The sequence below is a fragment of the Tetrao urogallus genome (genome assembly GCF_951394365.1).
Source record: "Tetrao urogallus genome assembly, chromosome: 1".
NCBI classification, from domain to species: domain Eukaryota; kingdom Metazoa; phylum Chordata; class Aves; order Galliformes; family Phasianidae; genus Tetrao; species Tetrao urogallus.
Genome location: NC_136813.1, coordinates 125,563,483 through 125,589,026, shown reverse-complemented (window position 1 = coordinate 125,589,026; position 25,544 = coordinate 125,563,483). Strand labels below are relative to the sequence as shown.

Genomic DNA, 25,544 nt, shown 5'->3' with positions numbered 1-25,544 from the left:
GGCCAGTTATAGAATTTCTAGTTGAGCAACACCTGCACAGGTTTGGAGGAGCCACCAGCAACTGGGCATAGCACCAAGTCTTCAGATGCTTTGTTAAATCAAATTCCAGAGCTCAACAAATGCAGTTAAAACTCTTTTGCAACTTTTGACTTTCCTGCTTGGTAGGGCCAGGGAAAGAAAATGGCTGAGCACAGTGCTTCTGTAGCCCCATGCAGCACCCATGCATATCAGGAGCCCACAGTACCTCCCAAAGAACTGCTCTTCTTTGGCTGTGCAGTGCCTGAACTCCCCAGACAAGCAGTCTGGGAGCTGCTCTGTGCACTTAGGTGTCACCTCCCCCAAAATGAACCATCAGCCCTTAATGGGCAGGACCAGAGCCAGGTTTTTTAAGGTGTCGAGTCTGGGTATGTATGCTGGCACTTCTCCTTCCTATGTCAAATTCATAGTTGCCCCATTAACATTCAACCCAGTGCAAGCTACTGTTTAAGACAACTTGCTTACCTTTCCTACTTAAAATCTAACTACATCAAAGACAAAATCTGGATAGTCCCAGAGCTGTGATGAGGTTGTTTTTACAGGTATTTGAGCAGCGTGTTAAACCTGCTTATTTGAAGATGATGATATTTGTATTGTTGCTAAGAATTCATGCCAAGCATAATTTTGGGGCGTTGGGAAGGTATCATATTTGCATATTTTAAGTATTGATATAATACAAAATTCTTTTTATGTCTCCTTTCACAGCATAATAATGCTCTTTCCACTGCATGACAGCTTTTAGTATAGAAAAATTCAAAAACAGAAGAAAATCATTTTTTAGAAAATGGATTTTTTTAAATCTGATTTTCATTTTGCCATGTTTGGAGCATCCTTTACTGCACATGACCTGCTGTATATCATCCACATAAAAACAGTAATTGCACAGAGATATAGGTACTTCACATGGTAATGCCTTAATCAAACAAATCAAATGACTGCATTCTGGAGGAGTTTGATTTTTTTCTAAAGCATGCTCTATTTCTAGTCTTGTGTGCCTGTAGAAGATGGGCTCTATGAAGCTCTTCCTTGTTCCTTTTCTTTTCAGTCCCTCTGATTACCTTAACCCCCTCTCTACTCTATTTGTTCATCCTCTAAGCACAGAGAGACTTTGTTTCTGGTCCTGCAAGCTCCATAGAATCATAGAACACAGAATTATTGAATGGCTTGGGTCGGAAGAGACCTTAAAGACCATTGAGATTTAACCCCTGACATGGACAGTATTACCACCCACTAGCTCAGGCTGCTCTGGGCCCCATCCAACCTGGTCTTGAGCACGCCCAGGGATGAAGCATCCACAGCTTCTCTAGGCAGCCAGTGTCAGAGCCTCCCTGCCCTCTGGGTAAAGAATTTCTTCCTAACATCTAACCAAAATTTCCCCTCTTTTAATTTGAAGCCATTCCCCATTGTCCTACCACTGTTAGGCCATGTAAAGAGTTACTCTGCTTCCTGTTAAGAAGCTGCCCTCAAGTACTGGAAGATAGCAGTGAAGTCACTCTGGAGCCTTCTCTTCTCCCAGACAAACAAGCCCAACTCCCTCAGCCTTTCTTCATGGCAGAGGTACTCCAGCCCTCTGAGCATTTTTGTGACCTCCTCTGGACCTGCTCCAGCAGCCTCAGAACCCACTCCAGCAGCTCTAGAATAGAAATAGCTGCCACAAAGTCTATAAACTTCCCTCTGCTAACTGTTTTCCATCTCGTTTTCCTTTCCCTATTTGCTCATGCTACCAACAAGTAACTCCTGTGCCTTGTGATTCTGCCCTGCCCAGGAAGGGCCCTCTTGAGCTGCTGCCTGCCCCAGGTCGGGCCCCAGTGCTTGGCAATGGTGGCCAGCGGGCCTGGGACAGGGCTCAGGTATGTGCTAACAAGACAATGCTGCTGGTGTCACAGGAGCTTCAAAGTGAGAGATATCCAAGAGGAAGAGAATGCAGTGAAGGATATTCCTCCTTCATAGTCTAATTAGATACAAAATTCATTTTTGTTTTAACTTTAATTGTCTGGAAACCCTACGGGGTTTGGCTGGCACGAGTTCTTCTGTTGTGCAGGCTCTGGTGGTGCTGGCAGTTAGTGGGTGCTCTGGGTTGGATGCTACTCGAGGGAGGCTTCCACCACAGCACACATCTCTGAAGGTTTCCTTCTGTCAGTGGGTTTTCTGAGCAGGTTGATGGGTGATCTGGGAGGAACACGAGGCCTCTGAGGTGGCGGATTGACCAGCAACTTCAATCTCCTTCGGTTAGTTTATTTTGTTCAGAAGTGGTTTAAATGGAACTTAAAGTGCTGTTAAAGCACTGTTGAAGTAGTAGATCTTCTCTACCCTTGGCGAATCTCATGCCTCTGGTACAGAGCAGGTCCCCAGCAGTAATGACACCATTCTGGGGATAGAATAGCAAGCAACATGAGGTTGGGCAGAAGGGCTGTGGCAGGAGGCAGATTGTGATGCCCAGCCGAACCACCCCCACGGACCCTTGACTTTAGTCCTACAGCCTTTCATGAGGAGGAGATGCTGCTCCAAACTCCGTTGTCACCCTACCTGTGTTTCCCTCCCTTGAAGGCTGCTCCTGGGATGGCAGAAAACAGGAATCAGTGTCCTCTGCTCAGCAGTGATATTTCCTCCCTTTGCACTGACGTTTTTTATTTTCATAACTGCCTCAGTGATTACGTGTAGCAGCAGGGGACTGTTACCAAGGGATAATACTCAATCCCACTGACATTATCTACCTCTTAGTGGAAACAAATGGGATGCCTGCCAGCCTGCCGATGCTGGATGACTGGCCATTGTTTCTGGGGAAGGGCTGCTTAAAAATCTCTCTTCCATTATAAAGTTGATCCATCCAGCAGTTTGTGATTTTAATATGAAAAATTACCTTGCTTATTTTGAAATGCTGGTAGTTGAAATTCACTTTGTTTTTTTGAGGCTGGATAAACAGTTGACAAATGCCATCTCTGCCTTTAAAAACTCACTAAAAAAACCAGCATGATTTGATTTGTTCGCACAGCGAAAAGATTGTTCTTTAATCCCTTTGGAGTTGTTGTATTTGATACTCCTGCCAGTGGAACTAATGAAAAATCCTCTGGCACGATGTGTCAAGAAGCCCAGGAATGTCCCTGGCCACAGCATGTCTTCTGAAGATGGCAGGTACCTTGAAGGTGGCAGAGCCAGGACACAATGCCCTTATCCTTTCACAACATTCTTCCTTGCCCAGTAACAGCATGGGGATGGAGACTTTATTATATTTGGTACAAAACTGGATCCAATTGTCAGATAGAAGGTGTTGGTGTATTTGAAAAAAAAATACACAAAAACATAACCACCCAATAATTACTTAAATAGTTTTGTTGTTTGGTTTTGTTTTTGTTTTTGTTTTTTGTTTTTTTTTTTGGCCATCATTATAACAGTTCAGTGAAATCCACTATTTAAAAACTAATCATTGTAGTATTTGTGTTACAATTTTAGGTGTTCCGAACAGCAATTAATTCTTTAATGAGTATGAATGATTAATTCAGGACATAAACTGCATGAAATAATAACAGAAATTAAATCAGGCATGCTGCACCTGATTAGGGTTGGGGGAAAAAGTTGCTATTAAAGAAGAGAGCAGTTTGTGGATTCACAACAGTTACAAAAATAAAACTAAAAGGCCAGACTAATTGGTTCTTGTACAGGGCTAAACTGAACTCCTCGTGGGATCAAATCAGGTGCTGAAACACGATTTCCTGCTGCAGCCTGAGATGACCTCAGACACTGGGACATTCCTGTGGGGGCTGGCCGATGTCAATGCAGGACCACCTGGAGATGCCCGGTGGGAACGTCCAACATGCCACAACAGCTATGCACCGAGGCCTGCCCTTTTCAGTCACTTACAGGTATGTGTATCCCTAAGATGCACTCTTTTCCAGGTAGGAATTTTTGTATTAGCTTAGTATGGGAGGACAGCCTTTAATAACCGTAGTCACAATCTCTTCTGTTAATCATCTAAGTATCAATTACAGGGATTTACAGATAGCCATCAGTTTTGAGGAAAAAATCTAGCAAGTATTCTTTATGTTACCATTTCAAACACATCCAATGCCAAATGTATTTATTTTATGTTGGAGTATCCTAGAAGCTATATGAAAACCAATACAGAACATACACCTCACTCACTCACTTACTCACTCAACTACACCTCACATCCACAGGTCCAATCGGAAACATCCCCAGTGCTTTCTTTTTCTGTGGAAGCTCCAAATGCAATGAACCGTTTTTTCATAAAAACAGACATTCATAGAATCATAGAATGGCCTGGGTTGAAAAGGACCACAATGATCATGTAGTTTCAACCCCCCTGCTATGTGCAGGGTCGCCAACCACCAGACCAGGCTGCTCAGAGCCACATCCAGCCTGGCCTTGAATGCCTCCACAACCTCCTTGGACAACCTGTTCCAGTGCATCACCCTCTGAATGACAGCATTAAAGTGGTGGGCGTTGGGAATCTTTCAGATTCCTACCAATGGCTCACATGTTCACTAGAAACAATAAGAAAAAGAGGATTATGTTCTTCCATTTCCTTTTGACTTCCATATATTCATGTGTGTGTGTGTGTTTTGTACATGCTTCTACAACCACACAGCTTGCTCTTTCTTTTCCTTTATTAATACTGTTAAACTTTTTTCTACTTTGGAAGAAGAGTGATGCCAAATAAGTACAGGTGATAAGGACAGAACTCTTCAGTGTACCAGTGAATATTAATTCAGGAACCCAACAGTGACATATTTACCTAACAAGTCTTCAGATCAGGTAATTGTTTAGTTGTTGATACAATGCCAGGAAGCAAGCTCTGATGATCATATGTCCTTTAATTATCTCAGAAGTTCAACAATCAAAACAATTACTTTTTAATTTCCTTCCCAAGATCTGAGTATCTCACAAGATATTCAAACAGAATTTTGCTATTGGGAATAGCAAACAGTAGCTATTGGTAAATCTAACCAAACGGTTTACTTGCAATTTACTGTTTAATTTATATCTGTACTCTAAAAAATAAAACCTCATGACTAACGCTAGGAATCTATCTGCAGTTAAGAAGCCAATGCTCGTTGGTGCCTTCTTTTCTAAACTGTTGACAGATGTAGAGGAACAGTTTTAATGTAGTAAGGTGTGGTGTCGACTCACCGTTGGCATCTTAATAGCCATTCCAAATTAATGTCCTTGACAAGACAAATATGACACTAAGCACAGGAAAGAGAAGCACTGCAAAATGGGATGATTTTTTTTGAATAATGATGGCTAATATACTAAAAGTAATACATTTGGAAAATTACAATTGAGGAAATTGAATAGTATGCCTTGTAAACCTTTTTACTGAAATTAGAGTATGCCATTAATAAAATGTGTAAAATTGAAAAGAAGAGTTTTCTTAAAAGAATAGCTCTTGGAGATGTCTTAAGAAGCCTTATTTTGACAATGTTAATTGTTGCCTCTTTTTTGATAAATGGATTATGCAAAATTAATTCTCTCACTATGTAGATCTAATCCACAACACAGGACCACTCTGTCAGAATTTTAAAGTATTTTGAGTTTTCTAATGAATAGATACAAAAAGCCATTCTCAATTAATTTATTAGTTTGAAATTTGAAATTGTAAATCCATCACTGTCTTTATCTACAATTTCCTGCATTTGAACAAATCCTACTGTAAGAATGCCCGGAGAAAATCATTGTAGGATATTTTTGAAGATAGAGTTTTATCATAGTATTCCAAAATGTTAAACAGCTCTTCTTCCGATAGGTTGATTTTGTATTCATGAAGAACCTGTAAAAGACAGAAGCAACTTTAAAATTTATTGTTCCTTTGGTGAGGAAGAAATAAAAACAGTTATGCTAAAATTTCTTTACAAAACAACTTCATGATTTAGCCCTGTCCTAACTTAGGTTTCTGAGAATACCAGAAAATCAAATCCTCTTTCTTATCTTTGACTTCCATGTCAGTATTGGTTCCCTGGGATACATTTCTGAAAACCTGTGTATACAGGGGGTTTCATCCACGATCCCAAACAGCACTTGCCTTAAGGGGAGCACTGGAGATGGGGAGCCCCTATGTGTGTAGAAGCAAATTTACAAATAATGCATGTTTAGAGGGCTTTAAGTACTATTAGGAGGTGGGATGGAGAAATGGAGTGTCTTCCTTTGTATCCTTCTTGGATGATCTACAGTCTTCACATCCAGGGAAACAGAAGGAATAACACTGTCACTCAAACTGTGCAAACCCCAATGTACGTAATAATGCCCACATGTTCTCCATGTTTTTACACATTAATTTCTGGGCGTTACTTCTGGTTTCACATGAACTTGAGAATTTGGGCCCTGCCAGTGACCAGCAAAGCCATTAGTGCTGGTATGCCACGCCACTAATCACTGGCTTTCTGGAAAGATCTTATTGGTTTGCAACTCTCTCCTAACAGCTCAGCATCTGAAGTTGCTAATGGCCCTGTGCATTTAGTACAGCCGTAAATAGCAGTGTTGCTGAAGTTAGGAGGGTGCTAATTTCTCCATTTCAGTAAATTTAAGTTTCCTAGGAAATAAAGGGTTCTGTTCCTTCACAAAACACCTTACATCTTGTCAGTGGCCTATTAACACCTTTGTAGCAGTATTCTGGAACTGGGGATGGCTTCTTCATCTAAGCCTATGAGATGTTATCGTATTTATTTATTTGTTTATTTTAGCCTAGCTTAGGTCACGTTAAAGACGCTTGATTTGCAATTGTTGACAGCACTTTAACTTGGAAAGATAATCATCACAGTCCTAGAGGAATATGACAAACTAACAGGTCTGATCTTCATTCCTATTCCCCTAAGCCTGATATCCTGAGGCAGTACCCAGGCAGGCAAAAAGCTGCAGTGACAGCCAGGGAGCCTGTGGCATGAAGATTGTATAGCTACAGTGCTGCTTCTCATCCCTCAGTCTTCACGTAGGGACTTAGGTTTCAGTTACATGGCTGTGCCAGGAAATATCATGTTCCCACCAATACTAAATAAGTAAAGATTTACAGAGGAGTTCAGTGACTGGTATAATCTAAAGAGGTTTAGGCTGTTCTTTGCAGTGCCAGGCAACAAGCTGGTTTTCTGCAGCTCCTGGGAAGGTGAGCTTCAGAATTACACCTCACGATTACTTATTGCACGTAAGCATTTGGTTGCTGTGATTGAGCATCCTGTCCACCAGTTTATCAGTTCTTTAAAGCAGTAATAATACCAAGGGGTGTCTCAATGCACGCAGCATTAAATGAGTTTAGGGACCCATCATAATTTTTTCTTGCAATTGAATAGCAAATATTCACAATTCGTCTAGAACACACTGTGATTACTAATCCTAAATAAAACAATGAATAAATAAAACAAAGAATACACTGAAATTTGTGAAGATTAAGTTGAGTAAAAATCAGAATCCCCATAGATCTAGATGAAGAAGCAACTATTAATTCCAGATGCAATATACATATATAGAATACAGAGGTATTTGCTATTTGAGGGGATACAAGGTGCCAAAATATTTGCAGAGCTTTTGGATCCCTCCCCTAGTACAAAACTGTGCTCCACACAAAAGAGCAAAGAAAGAAACTAGTAATAGAGATTCTTAGATGTGGACTGCTTGGGCCCATTTCACATTCAGAAGGGAACACACCAGTTGGAAGTCCACAGGATCCTGCAGCTACTTTCCACAAAGGACTTGTTTGGTTCTGCCAATACCTCTGTTCTTATGCATTTGTGAAAGCTCTGTATTTAAAGATTGTATGGGAGCAGACTGCCCAGAGAAGCTGTGTATGCCCCAATTCTGGAGGCACTCATTGCCAGGTAGGATGAGGCCCTGAGCAGCTTGAGCTGATGGGTAGCAAACCCACTCGCAGCACGGGGTTGGAACTGGGTGGTCTTTAAGGTCCTTTCCAATCCAAATCATTCTGTGATTCTATGATAGGAACTAAGATTTTCTCTGCTTTATTTATGCTGTTATAGCAGGACCCCACTAAGACCCTCAGCCTGAGAATGTATAATCATATGTGGAGAAAGATTACCACAAGTAATAGTCAGAGCTAAATTTACAGAGGAAAGCCAGAATGACTTTATATACTATAGTTCGGTACCATTTTCCAGAAAATTTTCAATCAGGAAGCTCACATTCAAGTACTGCAATTTTCTGACTGTTAACTGCTCAACACAGCTTACTTGTCTGAAATCTGCAACATTTAACAGTCCAGTACGACTTTCGTCATAGGATTTAAAAGTGCGCTTCATTGGTCTCCAACAGTGCAAGATCTGGGGCTGAATTCTCAGCATTGTGCTGTGGAACAACACAGATTGTGGTCCAGGACTCATCTGTCAAAATTGGATGAGAAAGACAAGCATTAATACAATGGACACAACGGGGCAGAACAATAATGCAGAATGAGAAGGTATCGGAAAGTAGCGCTGGCTTAATTGGTGAACTGGCTGCCAAGCACTTGTTTACAAATTATTGCAAGATACTGTTTACATAAGATAATTTTAACCTATGACATTTTAATATTCTTGGAAAGTGCAGATGGTATATTTACTTAATCACTGTCAACGCCCTAACTGTATTATTTGAAACTGATTCTGAAGTCAGTGTTACTTCTTCTCAGATCTGTGTTTTCACTTGTGTTACGCTTGTCCTTGTTTCAACTCCCTCTTTCAGGCATTTTTAATTCCCTGCAGCGTTCATTTTCCAGAGTGAAATTTTTGCTTTAAAATGACTGAATGCATAATCCAACTATGGGGGCAGCATGTGATTTAAGAAAAGCAAAACCCCGCTCTACATTCTTCCCTATAGCTATAATATCTTGTAGTCAGTTTTTTAACACCTCTGCAGTTAAATAACTGGAACATAGACTTAATTTTCCTTAGGAAATGTCTTTCCTTGTTTTGGCCTGGCTAAGCTTGTTACATGTTGTACGCTGAACACGTGATCTGCAGAACTAGTACTGTAGTACTGCCATGAATAAGAGACTTTGGGAACCCAAAGTCAGCAGGCCACCTTCAGGATCTGAATCTGCTCTGCCATCCTTTTATTTCTTTAGGTACATGTCAGGCTTCTCCTTAACACTTGTCATTGGTTACGTCACTTATGCCACTTTTGTGCCAGGCACACGTGAGGCTACAGTCTCTACAAATGTCTCATTGTGAAGGAAACAAACAGAGGATGTTATACCTCTGTTAGTTGGACACAGGCAGACACAAGCAGACACTGTATTGCGCCTATATGTGTTGTAACAGGCATGGTGGTGAGATAACACCACTGATCTGTGCTCATGGTGCGTTCTGCCTTCAGAATATGTAGCTGAGGAATGCATGGATACATGAATAATGCAATTTCCAACCCCAAATACTGAGTACTCTTGTGGGTTGAAATAAGGGAAGGAGCTTTTTACAGCGAATGCAATTTGGGTTATTTTCATAGCGTGGAGGTTTGATGCTTCCGTGAAGCCCTAGGCCATTGATTCCCTCAGGCTTTAGAGAAAGAACTGCGCCTATGACATAAAGGAAAAGTTTATTATTACTATTATTACCATTATTAATTATTATTCCTTTTGATGTGCATCTGTCTGCTTATTAGATGGAATGGGGTGAGCAATCAATGAGGAAATTTCACTTTGAATATTACATAATACAAAGATGCTCAAAACATGGACTGAGACCTTCACTGCATTTTCTGAACAGGATAAATAAAATAAAAGTGATTTGAGACAACTACATAAGGGACTCAAAAATTCCTTCTTTATCTACTCCAGTATTCTGGGATGAAATTTTACAGCATCAAACTTGTGTATAAAGGAAACCTTATGTAAGTTAATGAGGTTTTTTGATGCAAAACTTAATAGTTCTACCTTACTGTCCCTACTGGTAGTGAATACTTGATAATTCCTAATGATACTCTCTTCATACCTTGGTAGCAATCTGTTCGTTTCACATCTGAAAACAGTTCAGTAATGTAATTTCTCTATAAAATGCTGCTACTAACCATATCTAAACTAATTAGGCACAGTCAAAAACAGCTCATTTGAATGAGCAGATTTGGATTTTGGCACTGTTCCTACTACATAATTTGATCGGGACACTATTACCAATGCCTTCCTTCTGGGCCTCTACAGCCTGTCTTCTACTCTTCTTTTCATCTTTCCTGTCTTAGATCACTACTATAGGTATTTTCACGTTCTGCCTATACGGGCAACAGCCTATGGCTAATTGTTTTGCTGGGCATGTCATTCGAGGAATAGGTACATGTTAGGAGGACAGCTGCATGGATACAATGTGCTTGACCAGTCCTGGCTACAAAATGATTTTACTGACTGGTAACAGTGGTGCCTCCATACTTTTCCTACAGGGGTGAGCATGGGGCTGGCTGCTGAATGACAGCCATCCCATGACACATCCACAGCACTTTTTATTCCTAAATTGATTTTTATTTAATTCAACAAAAGCTCTTAAAACTTCAGGTCCTGTGTTTTCTCCTGGTAGTAATTATCCAAATTTTAGCACATTTAGCCAATTTACCATCTAACTTGGGTACACGGGAGCATGATCACAAGGAGTTAGATCCTCAAACTGAAGGGGATACCAAATGAATACCAGAAATTAACATCATGGGATTAAACAAGAGAATGCTGGAATACTCTGTCACTGCAGCAAAAACTGAAAAAAGTGTAATTTTGATTTTTATAAGCATTGTATGTACCGGTTTTTGTGGCTTTGGTATAATCACTCTTTGTAGCAGTGTGCTTTTCTGTGGTTTTAACAACAAGATACAGCTCTGAAAGAAGTCAAAGTATGCAAATTTTCCATTTTTCTTGATATCGTATTTTGTTGTTATTTGGTTGATTTCTTCTTTGCTTAACTCCAAATGGAACTTCTCTGCTATATCTGAAATAATAAAGAAATGCAGAAATAACATCTACTTTGTCACTCATAAAAATAGACAATCACGTGTTGTGTTCACAAGTTTTACAGGGATATGTTGACGTGCTCACTTTCAGTGACTTCTGCATAAATATATTATACAGCCATTGCTATATGCAGGTATATACATATGCCTAAACTTCTAGAGGTAGCTGTTCATACTTCACAGGGCTTCAGCAGACTAATAACATGTTTCTTTGATTTTAAACACACAAGAAGTATGCCTTGATACTGAATGTAATTGATTTTCTGATAAGCTAACATGTTTTTTTTACCCAGGACTTTACATTTGATTACATAAGTGTACACTGTCTTATCACACGTGTGGATGGACGTCCTAACAAAAGCACAGAACAGTCTCTCAGGAAGAGAACACAACATAAGAGCAGCGTAGCTCAATTTGTCTGAGAGTATAATCCAGGGTCCTTTCAAATCAACAAGTATTCAGCTGTAGCTACCAGAGAAACCAGAAGCACATGCAAGATCACAAGGAAAAGACTGGCAAAGTTATTAAAACATCACCAGGTACAATAAGGGCAGTGTACTTGGAAGGTGAGGAAATAACTTGTCTACAAGCCAAAATTATCAACAAGCGAAGCCATGTACTCCTTTTCTAAGCGGCAACTAATTCTGAATACGAACAGGATTTTATTGCACCCAAAGCTACAGTAAGCTGTTCTGCCCTGCACTAACAGGGTGGGATCTGGAGCAACCATGCAGTGAATGCCACATGTCTGGAGGCGATAGCCAGAACACCAGAAAGAAAACAGAACACTTCTGAGAATGAATAAAGCACTTTTCAGATGGTAACAAACCTAGGAAGTCGGACAATGGGATTTCTCCTATCTTGCTGACATCCTTCTCTTGACACAGCTTCAGTATGTCTCTCCAGGAACACTGGATATTCTTTCTTATCTTATTTTCTATTTCTTCCCAGTTAGGGACAGGTGCAGAACAGTCTGCTGTTGTCTGAGGATGGCTGGATGCTGATGTCTGAAACCAAGAGATAACAGTAATTTTTCTACCAAGTCTAACTGATTTTGTAGATAACCAACTAGATGACAAATCCGGATTCTGGCCTTCCAGCATTGAAACTAATGCACCATCTGAGCCATTTCTGATTTAAATTGTTTTTGCAAAACTGTAGGTAGAAATATTAGAAAACTCTTAGTGTTGAAATGACACTATTTGCTTACTCAGCCTTGATCACTTTTTTAAAAAATTCATCTTACTTGTAAATCATTTACAGTTTCTCCAAACTTTTTTTTTTTTAAATAAAGAACAGATTCTGTATTTAGAAAAGCTGTGTAATATCATCTTAGAACAAAATAATCACTGAATAATGCAATAACAGTGCTTTGATTTCTTACTGAGAAAACTCAGTTCTGTGGTCTCACATGCAGAGCCCACAGAAAGAACAGTGTGAGAAGATGCCAGTGCTTAGTGTCTTTTTGACTGCTGCCTCAGCAGTACTTTGGGTGAGCTGGATGTATAGCCTCAGCCTACTTCTGTATGCTGGGTGCACAAGCCATAGTTATGCTCCTAGGTCCAACAAATATTCTCATATTTTCTGAGATTTCCCAGTGTTCCTACAGGAGTCTCACTGGTGCAGGACTGATGAGGACTCACACATTTCCATGCAACGAATGCTACAGAGAAGAATCTTAATAGGAGTTCAGGCTGGCTGGGTCTTCCCAACAGCCATACATTCTGGGAGACTTACATTCCTTTCCTACGGTCTTGCACCATCCAATCTAGCATTCACAGACAGTAATGAGAAATTTTCCAGTGCTTTCTCTGAGAACTGGATTGAAGCATGAAGGACGCATGCTAATAGCCTGGCTTTTCACAAAAGAATCTACAGTTAATGCACTAATTGAGCTAGCAATGGGCCTATGTTTAGATTTACCAGCTGTGACAAGTTGTTTGCATCTTTAATTTGCTCAATCTGTTATTTCTTTTTCAGTAGTTAAACATCTCTATGTAGAAATAGTCAGAAAACTCAAGCATTTTATAGGACCTTAATAATTTTAATATTTTATTTTTCTTTTGTAGGTTTGGTCATAGTCAAAGAACATGGTACAAGCACGTGAAGCTCCACAAGTGGATATCAAATATTTTTGCCAGTGGAGGGGACCAAAGCGCAGTACTAACATAGTAAGTATAGCCAGGGATGTCAAAGTGGAACAAGACTACTCCCTTTCTCATGAAATTCTCTCATCTGTCTTGGATCAGTGGTCTTCATAGCAAGTCTACCAATCTGACTCCCAGCCATCAACAACTATAATTTGGCATTTGCCAGAAAGCAGAGCAAAACCACAAGAATGTTTTGCACAGGCCAGCAAACTGCAACTACCACTCCTGCCTGGCTTTGTCAGGCAACCACTTACCTTTTTTTATGTTGCTTTGTTGCTTTTGCAGCTGTTGGGCTGTTGAGGTTTGGGCAGTTCACTTTGTTCTCAGAAATGGGACTGTACTTAAACAACAAAAGAATTCTTGCCATCTGATGTTTTGCCGTCTGTTGGAGATGTCCAAGGTAATAGCAGGGAATGCTATTGGTATAAATTGATATGTATGATTTGACTTTAGGGGAGTTACTGATTAGTAACACCATTATTTTGCAAGTAACCCCATTTGTTTATTAACAGGCTTTGTGCCAGATCTCAGGGGCAATCAATAGAAACACTGGCACTAACTTCCAAAACTATTATTTTCAGTCTATGCACAAGAAAGGAAAATTGATAAAATTCATAAAACAACCATACTTACACTCTTCTGCCCCACTAGAGAAGATGATGTCTTGGGATGCTCTGGCTGAGAAGAGGCACAGGTAACTGGCTTGGTAGAAGTCTCAGGACAGGTCGCACTGGGAGTGGTTGATGACATTGCTACATGTTCTGAGCTGAATTTCTTAAAAAATTCCTGATATTTCAATCATCCACCAACACTGACATCCACAGTGTTCCAAAGATTTTCAAACTGATGAAGAAAGATAACTGCTGTAAATGCTAGCTTTAAAAACCGGAATCCTCTAAGGTACTAAGGATATGACAAAGCATATTGAAAAGAAAGGGAGAGGATGATTTGGAACAGAAGGAATCCTAGGGTCCATCTTATTACAAAAAACATTAAAAATCACAGCTTCTCTACAGAAGCCTGAGCAAGGCTGGGAAAACAATGAAAAAGGGATTTCTGCGGGACATTTTTTAATTGAATTTGGCCCTCGGTGTACGTTTAGACTACTAAGTCTTGTGATTAGACACAGAGATTAAGCTGCCATATAGAAGAATAATGTTTTATCGTGAGATGTAAATCAAATCCACAGTGCACATGTATCCTAGCTAAGTACCATTGCGGCAAATTTCTCATGCTATCAGCTACACCTAAGTTCTACAACCATCTCAGTAGGCCACTAAGGTTCTTCAGTTATTGTATTTGCATCAACAAATTATTTCACCCTGAGGGCATAAAGGAATCGGCAGGAAAGAATATAGCAGAAAATCTTTACAGCCTTTAGAATCACATATAGTTATGATAAACTGCTGAGAACCGTATCTGTACAATACAGACAGCCTACAGAGGTTCTGGGAGCAGCTGCTGGACTAAAAGCGTATGTGGAGATAGGGTGTTTGCTTGGCACAAAGCAGGGCAGGGCAGCCCTGCTCTCTGAGTGATGCATGGCTCTGTAAGGACAAGGCCGGGCTGTTTTCCATTGAACAGCCCTTCATTCCATAAGTAGCTGCACTGAATTTAATGGGACTACTCATGATATAAGCTACTAATCAAAGCAGGGATTATCACAGTCTGCCCTTAAATGAGCTGCACTCATTTTGCAAGTGTTTCAAGAGTCATCAGTATGCCTTTATAGGGTCTTCGTTATTGATTTTTAATATAAATCTAATTGGGAACCCCAGATTGCTTTTGATTTGATCTGTTTCGGCAGAGACTTAAACCCTAAAGGAAACTAGTCACCTCTTTGATGCATGAGCCAAGTTGCAGTCAAACTTCAAAGGGCAAAGGATACATTTTGAATTTCCTTTCAACTTTCCCCCATTGGCCTGGCTGCTACCACATTATGAATTATAAACAATTCTATTTTGCACTTGTGATTACACTTCGCACTTCATATGAGGATCTCAAAGTGTATTACAAACTTCAATTAAATACAACAATACCCTGATGAGTTGGGTTAGCTATAGATAGAAACTATTGCAACACTCAACAAAATTTGGGGGATTTGGGGGATTGCAAGTAGCTCAAGCACATCAAGGTAGTTCAAGCAGAGAGGAGAAAAGTGCCTGTAATAAAAAGGGGGGTGTCAGTTGGGAAGATATTAATCAACACCCCATTTGCCCCATAGTACTTTTTACGAGAAAGGTCACAAAAATTCAGAAGACCAAGAAGCTAAATTTTAGGAAGAAAGTCTTCACCTGTGACTTGATATAGATTTCAGCTTAGCCTTGCTAGCAGCAAACAATAAGTGGCTGTCATCCAAAAAAGGATAAAAGATGACGTTTTCTCTGAAGTCACCTAGAATATGATTGCTAGTAACACTGTTGTAACAACTCTGAGCAGCTATTACAGCCTGAACAGCAGGGGTTTGGTTTAGCAGTGGCAAATCCTGCACCCAGATTGGAAGGCTCTCTTGGGGCATCTTCATATAGCTATACGTAGGCATATCCTAGGGAGGCCTGTCAAAATCAAAATATTTCTGAACATACAGGGCTTGAGTCTCACAGAGAGGCTGCTGCTTATATAATTGAGGCTCTTCAGGCCTGCTTTTCATTGCTATTATGGATGACAGTTTCTATCAGGAAGTTTTTTCTTAACTTGTCTGAGGTTCTTTCAAAGTGAAAAATAGCTCCTCTGTCCCTTTGCTTTCTCTTGACTGTAAAGTAGACAGGATCTTGTCTGGAGGACTTTTCAGCAGGAGATGCCTGCCTTACTGCTTCCAAAAAGGAAAGAAACAAGATTTTTTGCAGCATGGTTGGTATATGTTTGCTCTCCTGTCTTGGCCTGGTCTCAGCCATATGTCAACACTGGCTCTTCTGCTCAGTGCTTTACAGAGATGAGGAAACAATACCACTAAGTTTTCTCTTCTGCTTTTGTCTGGTTTGGAAGCTCAGGATTCACAAAGCCTTAGCAGTTGTGCTTGGTGCCTCACCAGCAGTATGACTATTAGGGCTGAAGCACACAGATCATTTGTTCTTTTATATTATTTATATTATTTTCAAGGGTGAAGCAGAAAATATTTAGATATTTTTTCACTGCTTTAATTTGCTAATTTACACATGCATAGCAGTGCCCAATAATACAGAAGACTGTACAATCTCTCTGATGTAATTATAAGCAGGCCCCACTCCTATCTTCTATTTGTAGTCAGAAGTGTTGGTGAGAAATACAGAGCCAAAAAATTAGAGCACGTATCTGCAATGAGCAAAGTACCAAAATAATATTCTGGCTTGTAGACATGCACAAGACTTTGGAGACTGTGTCTTGTCTTTAAGTTTGCTGCCAAAAAACACTGACACAGTCAGGCATGAAGGCTGGAGTGCTGTTAAGTAAAACCTTGTAGTCAAGGTTCACTCTCCTTCATTATTCACCTTGGACCAGCAAAATTCAAAATGAAACAGCATTAGCAAAGATAAAAAATGACTGTTTTCACTGTAAGCTCAGTAGAAGCAGAATGTTAGGAAAGACAAAAATATCAGGTTCCCTGAGATTAGCACGGGATTAATCAGGTGTTTTGTAGTGCCAGATTCATGTCATGATTCCAGTCACTGGAGCTAAATTCAAGGTTACGTAAACCCTGCTGGTGTTAAACTAGGGGAATCTTTAATTCAGAAAAGTAGCTGAGAGATGGCTGGGCAATGTCAAATACTTGCCCCTTTCTTTGTCCAAGGAGGGCAGAACAAAATATCTACTGAGAAAAAGGAATTTGCATTAGATCCCCAGGGAAGTATTCTCTGTTCTCTGCTGACAATGCCTTTTCCCTCCCATCAACCCTGGAAGTGAATTAACTTAAAACTGTAAAAAGAAACTTTTAAAATAGCAAATACACAGATCAGGAGCTGGGCAAAGAAAGCTGCTGCACTCTCCATTCACACCTTCATTATTAGCAATAGCATCTCCATGACCTTGCTTTTGAAAGCCTCTGATTATTACAGTTCACAGCCACAGTCAGAGATAAGGAAAAAAATAATCTCATATGAGTGTAGCAAGAAATGTTCATGGGATAAGTCTTAAAACATTTTCATTTCTTCCAAACTGTTAAAACTCTATCCTATACACAACAGCATTCAAACACACATCTATAGCCATAGCCAATTTACCTAGCTATACACTTAAACTAACAATAAAAAATAAAACAGTTGTCTTACTTGCTCTTCTGTCAGATGCTGAAAATGTTGGTTACAAGTATTCCAGAACTCCTCTTTTGATATTGTGCTATCTTTTGAAGAGTCAATATCTTTAAAATCTCATGCAATCATGTCCAAGCGAGCGGTTGCTACTTCTGGTATCCGTGAGAGGATGCCTCTCTCTGACAGCTCCCAAGAAAATTTAGGCAGAATGACTTTTTGCCCTTCCTCAGTCTAGACAAAACATACACACAGAATCAGTAATGGATCTACTGAATAAATTATAAATCATGGTGTGGCACTCAGCCAGCCGCAGAGAGAGAAGTCCACAGAGAAGGCGGCCTTGGAGATCCCGCAGGCAGTAAAACCTGCTTCCAGGAATTCTGGCTTATACCACAAAAGAGAAAAGGGGCTATGCAAGTAGTTAAGGGGAAAAATAGACTCACTATAAACGTGATCCAACTGGTGACAGGCCAACAAAAGCACAGAATTCCAAGACTGATCTAAACTTCTACAAAGGTCTAAAAAATTGGGTGATCTTACAAAGAGAGCTATTCTGCTAATGCAGAAAAAAGGAAGTGGGCGCTAACTAGCCCAAATATCCCAAAAGTATTCTTCTCATCTGAATAGTTCTTAGCACACAGTGAAAATCTCTTTGATTTACAGGGCACTTCAGTCCTGAAATGAAAGAGAGGGCAATTATTTCCCTTTCATTTCTAAGTCCCAGGTATATTCACTGCGGCCCTTTTTAATCTGGTCATCCACAGTAGGAGTATGGCAGCTAAACATTGCAGCTGAAGACTGCAAAGGTACACAATGTGTAAGGGAAGAGCAGAGAAGTGTGTAAAAGCTTGCACAAGGTGTGCACCGATCCTATTTTCCGTGTGTTGCTTTCAAACGTAATGTCAGTGTGCTGCCTTTAAAAACATAGCACCAAAGCTTATTCCTAGTAAGTAAACTCCCATTATGCATTCTGCAGTGAGAAAGTCCACATCATGAGTAAATGTAGTAAAAGGTCATAAGGCAAACAGAGACAGAAGCTACAAAATACAGTTGGTTAGAATAAAGTGCAGAACAAAGAACTGCTATGCTTTTCTACAGACATACCTGAAAACACCAGAAGTTTCACTGTGCATGTGAAAAACTGCATTTCATAAAACTAAGCTAAATCAGTGAAGCCTATTCAACATTTGCATTCTGCCTACAATAAGCCTCAGTTTTTAAAATGGAATGAAGATTTACTCATAAAATTAGTCTCAGGAACGGCACAATAATGGTAATTAAAAAGCAGTATCAGAATTTTGAAAAAGCAACTACTTATTTTCAGGAACGGAAGCCAACCTCCCACCCACCAGCACTGTCTAAACTAAATATGTAAAATATCTTGGAAGTAAAGTTTTCCTAAACACAAGTGGTAGCCATTTTTACTGCATGGTGGTAAGAGGTTCTGGTTTTAGAAATGTACTAGTCTGCTTTTGGTTCAAAGACACAGGGACATTTCTTTACAGCACGCTGAATGTTGCTACTGTATTTTATACCTCCGTATTTAAGCGTATAAGCTTTGCCACCTTCTTGCTCTATGCAAAGCCAAATTCCAAAAGAAGAAACAGATGGCTTTTTGGTCCTGAGCTCCTGTTCCCTTGTCACGCCTCACATGATCGTTATAACTGAATGGAAAAGAAAATATGTTTCCTACAGAACCGCAAGAAGCCTGCCTCTCATCTGAAAAGACTCCCTTATTTTCAGATGCAAATAACACTTTTCACAATTAACCACGCTTTACATAAAACACATCTGCAGGATAGGTATTACAGCTGCACTGCTCAGAGAATAAATGCAAGAAGTGGAACTGTGCATGCAGAGCCAGGCCCTTTCTGTCGTCAGGAAACGAAGACTGCCAGGCTCGGTCCAGCACTAGGTGCACCTTCTGCCTGCGGACTACCTCTGCTTTTAATTATTCTAACAAAGCCAAAGACTTAGGGAAAATATTACTGCTGAGCAGCCCTTTAAAAAAAATACAGTTGGAAAGTGGGAGCTTTCCTAATTTATTTAGTTTCAAGAGCTTTCTGTTTATTTCATAAGACCTGGTACTCTTTGATCTTAAAATGGTTAGAGAGCCAATTAAAAAAAAACCACTTATACTTCTTGGAAAGCATAGCTCAAAAACTAGAAAACCTTTTATATTAATTCATTGCCTTACATTCATCTACTACATTCAGATAATGCATTCAGTGTATGCCATCAACAGCTAAAATAATCATCTTTGGCAGAAGTAGAGGTGCTGGAACCTAGGATTTCAGACTCTGGCCTGGGCATCTAAGTATTTAAATGCCATTTCTGCATCTGAAGCAAAGCTTACACGCAGCACATTCCTTAGCTTCTGTCTCACTTTAACCTCACGACTGTGATGGAGTAACAGAATTTGGGGTGCCTTCAGAGGATCATGTAAATCCACTTTCTCCTCCTGCTTTCAGTGAGAGAGACGAGGCTTTTCTCATGGGTGGCTCTATGTAGATCACTAGCTGTTCAAAGCAGGACTGCATTTTTCTTCTTTAGAAAGTTCCCTGCACAGTCTCATGTCCTTTTCTATAAATGGCATAACTATGCTGATTAGTAATAAAAGAAGGCTCCACCACCCACACCTGCTCAGCGAAGCTCCATCCCTGCAGCTCCTTCTTGTTTCTGGGAAATTTTTCTATTAAGAAAATTTTAGATTATAAAGTAAATCAGAACACCAGGATAAATTACAATTTCTCTGGTCCTGTCACGTCTGACCTCTCCCCTTTCTGGGAAGGTTCAGAAAACAAAGGTCTTGGGAAACTGCTTGTGTAAGAAGCCTCTTGTATCTCCCCCGAAAAAGGATGCATTTTCCTCTTTGTAAGTGAGAATGACCTTTGCCAGAAGTAATCATCCTTTTGACAGTTTACATAGTTGTTGGGGTTTCTGTGCTTAGCCCACGGGCCTGTCCCTTACCCTCACAACAAGTATCTCCAGGCTGATCTCCATGAACGATGCTCCTGCCTGGTATGCGGCAGCCACAGTTAGTTGCCTGAGTGGGGTTGGTGTGGAAATGCATTTTGTTTGTATACTCAACATAATCAGTAACTCACCAGCCAGCCAGTTCTAGCTCTCAGATTCTGATCAAAAAGCTCCAGTATTACAGTTTTTTATCAGTGGCATGTAAGTGGAGTTGTATTCTCATCTGGCAATGATCAACCTAGCTCCATTAACCTGAGTGCTGATTTAAGCCGGCTGATGATTCGATATCTAGTGTGCAACAAGAGCTTGCAATAATAAATGCAATTATAAATAAAAGATGAAAACTCCATTGGGGGTCATTTTGTAATGCACTATTTTCCTTTTGACCAACAGTTTGCAACAGACATACGCAAGTTTTGAGGTCACATTTATGGGGTAAAACACTCTCTGTAGTGTTTAGCATTTGTAATGGCACATGATGATTTGACAAAGTGATTTAAGACAGTGCTTCTGATTACTTGCAAACTTGATTTTGTCTTGAAAAATGCCACTATCCTTTACATGTAATTAAAATATTATCTGCTGTATTAAATAACCCTAGGTAGAACTGGATAGAGAACTAGGAGTCACAGTGAGAATTCCCTACTCCTCACCAGTGTCTAGCCCATCAGTAGTACATCTGGTGGCCCAATACTGTGTTCCCAAAATCATTACCCCTCCTTTCTCTTTTTCCACTTCTCACAGTAAATACAGAGTGAAAGAAAGGCTTTCATTGCAAAGAACAGTTCATCATTTTAAAATCCTGCTTTCCAGCCTGAAGTGGGTGCATAAGCATCATGAGGGACAAGGGGGAAAACAGGGATGAAATTAAAATTCCAAAATATGCTGGCTCTAGAGTGCCAGGGTAGTTTGTCTGGGATTTTATTTCAAGAAATAAATTTTCTGAGCTGCTTTGGTTGTGGTATCCTCTAAGTATATTGTTAGACCTTTTGGTTTATTATTTAGAGTGGAGAAGGAGAGGAAGGTACAGCTTCGGGGAATCTCAGCTTGACCTGGCCTCTTCCTTCTCACTGCTGGACTTGACACTTACAGGTTTACTAAGTGCTTGGCAAATCCCTTGGCAGCCCCAACTCCAGGAAAGCCATTCGACAAAAAGCAATTGATCCCATTCCCTCCTCCCTCATACGCAGGTGTGCTGGTTTGCTGATTTTGTGGAAATCCTCGCTGTTGTAGACCTGACCAGTACTCCCTCTACTATTGCTTTTAATACACTCTTTAATTTTTTCCCTTCCTTAACTGAAATAGCTCACAGTGGGGAAGGATGTGTGAGTACATTCTCTTTTACCGGGAGGATGTCTGATTCCCAACTGTAGTTTGTTTTAGACCAGATTGCCTTTTATTATTTTAATACAGAAGAGCTCCACTCAGGTCTCAGGTCTTATTAGTCATTAGACTGGCAGGTGAGCTTATTCCCAGCTCCAGAATCTGGACTTCTACAAATGTCCTCCAAAAGCTCACTGGTGGTTAATAGCATCCCACCCAAGACAATGTCCTCTCTGTCTCCTTCCTACTTTTTCAGCTCTTCTTCTTCATATCTTCTGCATGGTTAGCAGTATCAGGGCTAAGTGACATAACCACAGTTCTTCCTTGCCTGAATATTAAGCTGCAGTCATACGGCATAAAGAATTCACATTTCTATTATTTCTTTTATTTGCAGTTCTATTTTCATGTTGTGTAGCCCTAAAAGCTCTACAGAGCTGTAATTCAGTGGGCATCCTCATATAAACCAGATTAGACATACAGATGCCATAGACTGTATTGTAGAGAGTTAATCAGAATGTAAAGCTTATTAGCATATGTCAAAGCCATCAAAAGATCCATGTGATGCATATAATATTTAGAAACAATTTCCACAAGATTTTAGCATCTCCTCTTATCCAGCTATTTTCTATGCAAAAAATGAAAAACCATTCTAAACCTGTATGGTATTCGGGTTTGTGAATGTTTGCCTTTGTGGTTGTGGGCTTTATTTATGAGGTGCCATGTGAGACAAAAGTCATCCCAGGCTCATACTTTACTAGTTCAGTAAATTTTCCGTACTTTAATGATCAAGCTGCATACTTTACTTGTTACTTTTTAATATACTTCACTGATCAAATTGTATAGCATAATGATCAGTTTTCCTAATGTGCCTCAATGAGTTGCATATCTCATTAATTTACATACATACTTTATGGGCCCGAACTGTAGCCTGTTTGGATGAAGTGAATAATTTAACAACCAGACTTCTCCCTGAGCCTGCACAGGAGCCCTGGAATACATGTGAACCTGAGGTGGGATGAAATTGCAAAGGCATGGGAGATGTGGGGTTGAACCCAAATGGTTAACATGAGATTTGAGAGCATATGGAAGCTGAACCAGTGCTGTGAATCTGGTTCATATTTGTTTTGTCTTTCCGAAAATGTTCCCTTGTGGATTAATTTGGGGTTTTAATGATGGATTTATCCCTTCTACACCAACACAGCATTCAAGAAGAATGTTTGATTTTGAAAAAAGCCACACAGGCTCCAGTCCTGCCATGGACCAAAATGCTTCCTGAAAGATGTGGAGGTAGCTTATTTTTTGGTAAGTTGAGGTGGGAAGTACTCAGGGTCTTGGAGGAGTGACTGCTGAAGAGATTTCATATTAAAATGTGTCTTTTCACAGTTTGAACCTGGCTTGTCAAGTTGTTACGGGAGCTTAGCATGTACGTGGAGGATGAGAATGCATCACAGCAAAACCTTCCCTAGCAAAAGCAGAAATCCCTTCTAAAGTCAGGATGAAAGCTTGCTTGTAAATCAATATTACAACACAAAAACATTCTGAAAATAATCATATGGGTGTATTTAATGCAATTGGTCCTTGGGCTGGTACGACTTGGTTGAAAGCAACTGAAATTATATGAGCAGAAAGCAGGATAATGGGGAAATGCAGCCCTTTCTGACCTGTAAAAAGTATTCCAATGTTTTTCATTTGAGAGCCATGTGATCTGTTATATCTGCTAAGGCTGCATTTTAATTTCAACAAGCTGAAAACATAAATATTTAAAAATTCCCAACTACTTTAAAAATAACTATAATTAAATGTAGTCCTGCCACCAAGGACAAAGTAACAGTTGCACTACTATAAATATTAATGCTAAATTTACAGAGAATAAAATACATTTAAGTAACCTTATAAAATTTTGAATAAAGCTGCACTTATAATAAGCGCTATTGTAAATCTGTGCCTATTGGTAACTGACTTGCAAAAAGTCTCTAACGTGCTAAAAAAGTCTGTAACACAGGACAAACTTTTGGAGCTGTTTGTGGGTCCTCCCGCATGGAAGAAGTCTGATCCCTCCTTTTCTTGTGAAGCGCTCAAACCCTGGCAGACTTCTGACTCAAATATGAGGAGGCTAAAACAGAGATCTCACCAGTTTTCCAGCTTCTGCTTTGTGACACAAAATGCAACCACCATGTAGCTCTACACGGATTTGTTTAGCACAACGTTCTATTATTGCCATGGCAATGAAGTGTTAGGCTTTTTATATGGTTTTCCACTGGGTGATGATTATTATTTTCCACATTTTATTTGTGCTTGGAGCATACATTTTTGTAAAGGAAACACAGTTACTTCTTAGACTGTAAGATTAGAGTTAGTACTTGCATATTTAATTTTCTTTAGAACTGCCATCTACTTAGTAACAGGCCTTCAGCCCAATTAGAAAGCGAACTGCAAGGTAATGTGATTTGGACACCTGTATATTCATTGTTATACCCGATTCCCACTGGAAAAGGTAGAAGATAGATGGAAGAAACTAAAGGGAAGGGAAAAACTTTGAAATTAAAATAGGATAAAAACTTCTTTTACTTACATATTTTGACACACTTCCGTAATTTACAAGTGCAGTAAGAATTTCTGCCTGACAGAAGGATGATGTGAGTATGAACTGAAGGATCTGTTCCTGCAGTCTGCCTCAAGTAAACTGAGACACTGTAGATACAAACCTCTGCCAGAGAGAACAGCAACTCTAATTTGAATTATTCCAGCATACATATTCAGAGCACCAGAAAACACTGTCTGTGGCTGCAGTTGAGATTTTCTCTTTATTTGGCTGATCACCATGTCTGACCTTCTTGCTGCATCCATACTGCTTTTACTACTTGGTGCCAAGAACCCAGTGGGCTTCCACTGCACTCGCTTTTCTCCCCATCCTTCACTCCATATAGACAGGTCAGGCATATTTGGGTATCCCACATCCCACGTCATCCTGCTGGGGTGATCTGTCAGCATCTGTGGCCATGCTCTCAGCTTGCTGTGTGTAACCCTAAATCTACAGAAGTGCCAGACTTCAGAGAGCAGTTCATAAGGAGATTAGGGTTTTGTGGACCTCAATAGAGATCAACTGAAAGATGCATGAATTTTGGATGCTTAGATAGTCAGTCACTTTTAATACATCTTATCTGTTAAAAAAAATAATAGCTTGGTGGCTACTGTTACCTCTGAAGGGAGGTTTTATGTTTTTTAAGAAAGCTCTCCAGTCTACTGTCGGCTCCTTGCAAAGGTTAAGGTTCCTGAGAAGGTTCCTGATCTGCTTGTGTGATAATTTAAAGCAGAAATGGTCAAGCACTTGCTGAAATTCTAGTGTTTTAATTGCTCTGGTGTCTCCTTTATCAACTAGAGAAAATGCCTGAGAAGGAAGAATTCAAAGTATTTAAGCAAATGTAGACAGTTCACAAGAGAAGTCTGTTTTCATATCCATTTAGCAGTTCCTATGGAAATGAGATCCACATGCCTTTCCTTACGGGTGTTTTAGACATGAAGAAACAAAAAACATTTTCCAGAACCTTACTTTGTTTGAAGTTTTCCATTCTTCCAAAAATGAAAAGCAATTGTTGAAATAATCCAAAAATAGCCTGCATTTCTGTGCCACAAGTATAAATATGCAAATAAACAACAACCTGCAGTAAAAACAACAAGGAACCATACAAAGCATCCAGACATTCCAGAACAGGCAGTGCTGAAGACAAGAGAGAAAGCGAACAAAAATATTTGAGGTCTACCTAATATATTTTTAATTAGAAATACTTCTAATGAAATCCGCCTGAGCATATTTGATCTGCCTTTTGTTCCCAAAAAGAGTTCCTAGTACAGCAAATTTATTTTCCTCTGCCTACTCCCTAAAGGACTTAGCAGTCCTTGCTTCTCA

At 39.8% G+C, this 25,544-nt stretch overlaps 1 protein-coding gene across 1 annotated transcript in view; it reads right to left on the bottom strand.

Annotated features, from left to right (window-relative positions):
- Nucleotides 1-5,701: 5,701 nt before the first annotated feature.
- Nucleotides 5,702-25,544, bottom strand: part of EFCAB6 (EF-hand calcium binding domain 6) — a gene marked incomplete at both ends in the record, with an annotated part of 79,057 nt that continues 59,214 nt past the window's right edge. Inside the window, 5 exon segments of the mRNA XM_079550713.1 lie at nt 5,702-5,824; nt 8,229-8,378; nt 10,756-10,940; nt 11,792-11,969; nt 24,882-25,025. Of these exon segments, the coding sequence (XP_079406839.1) occupies nt 5,702-5,824; nt 8,229-8,378; nt 10,756-10,940; nt 11,792-11,969; nt 24,882-25,025 (780 nt within the window).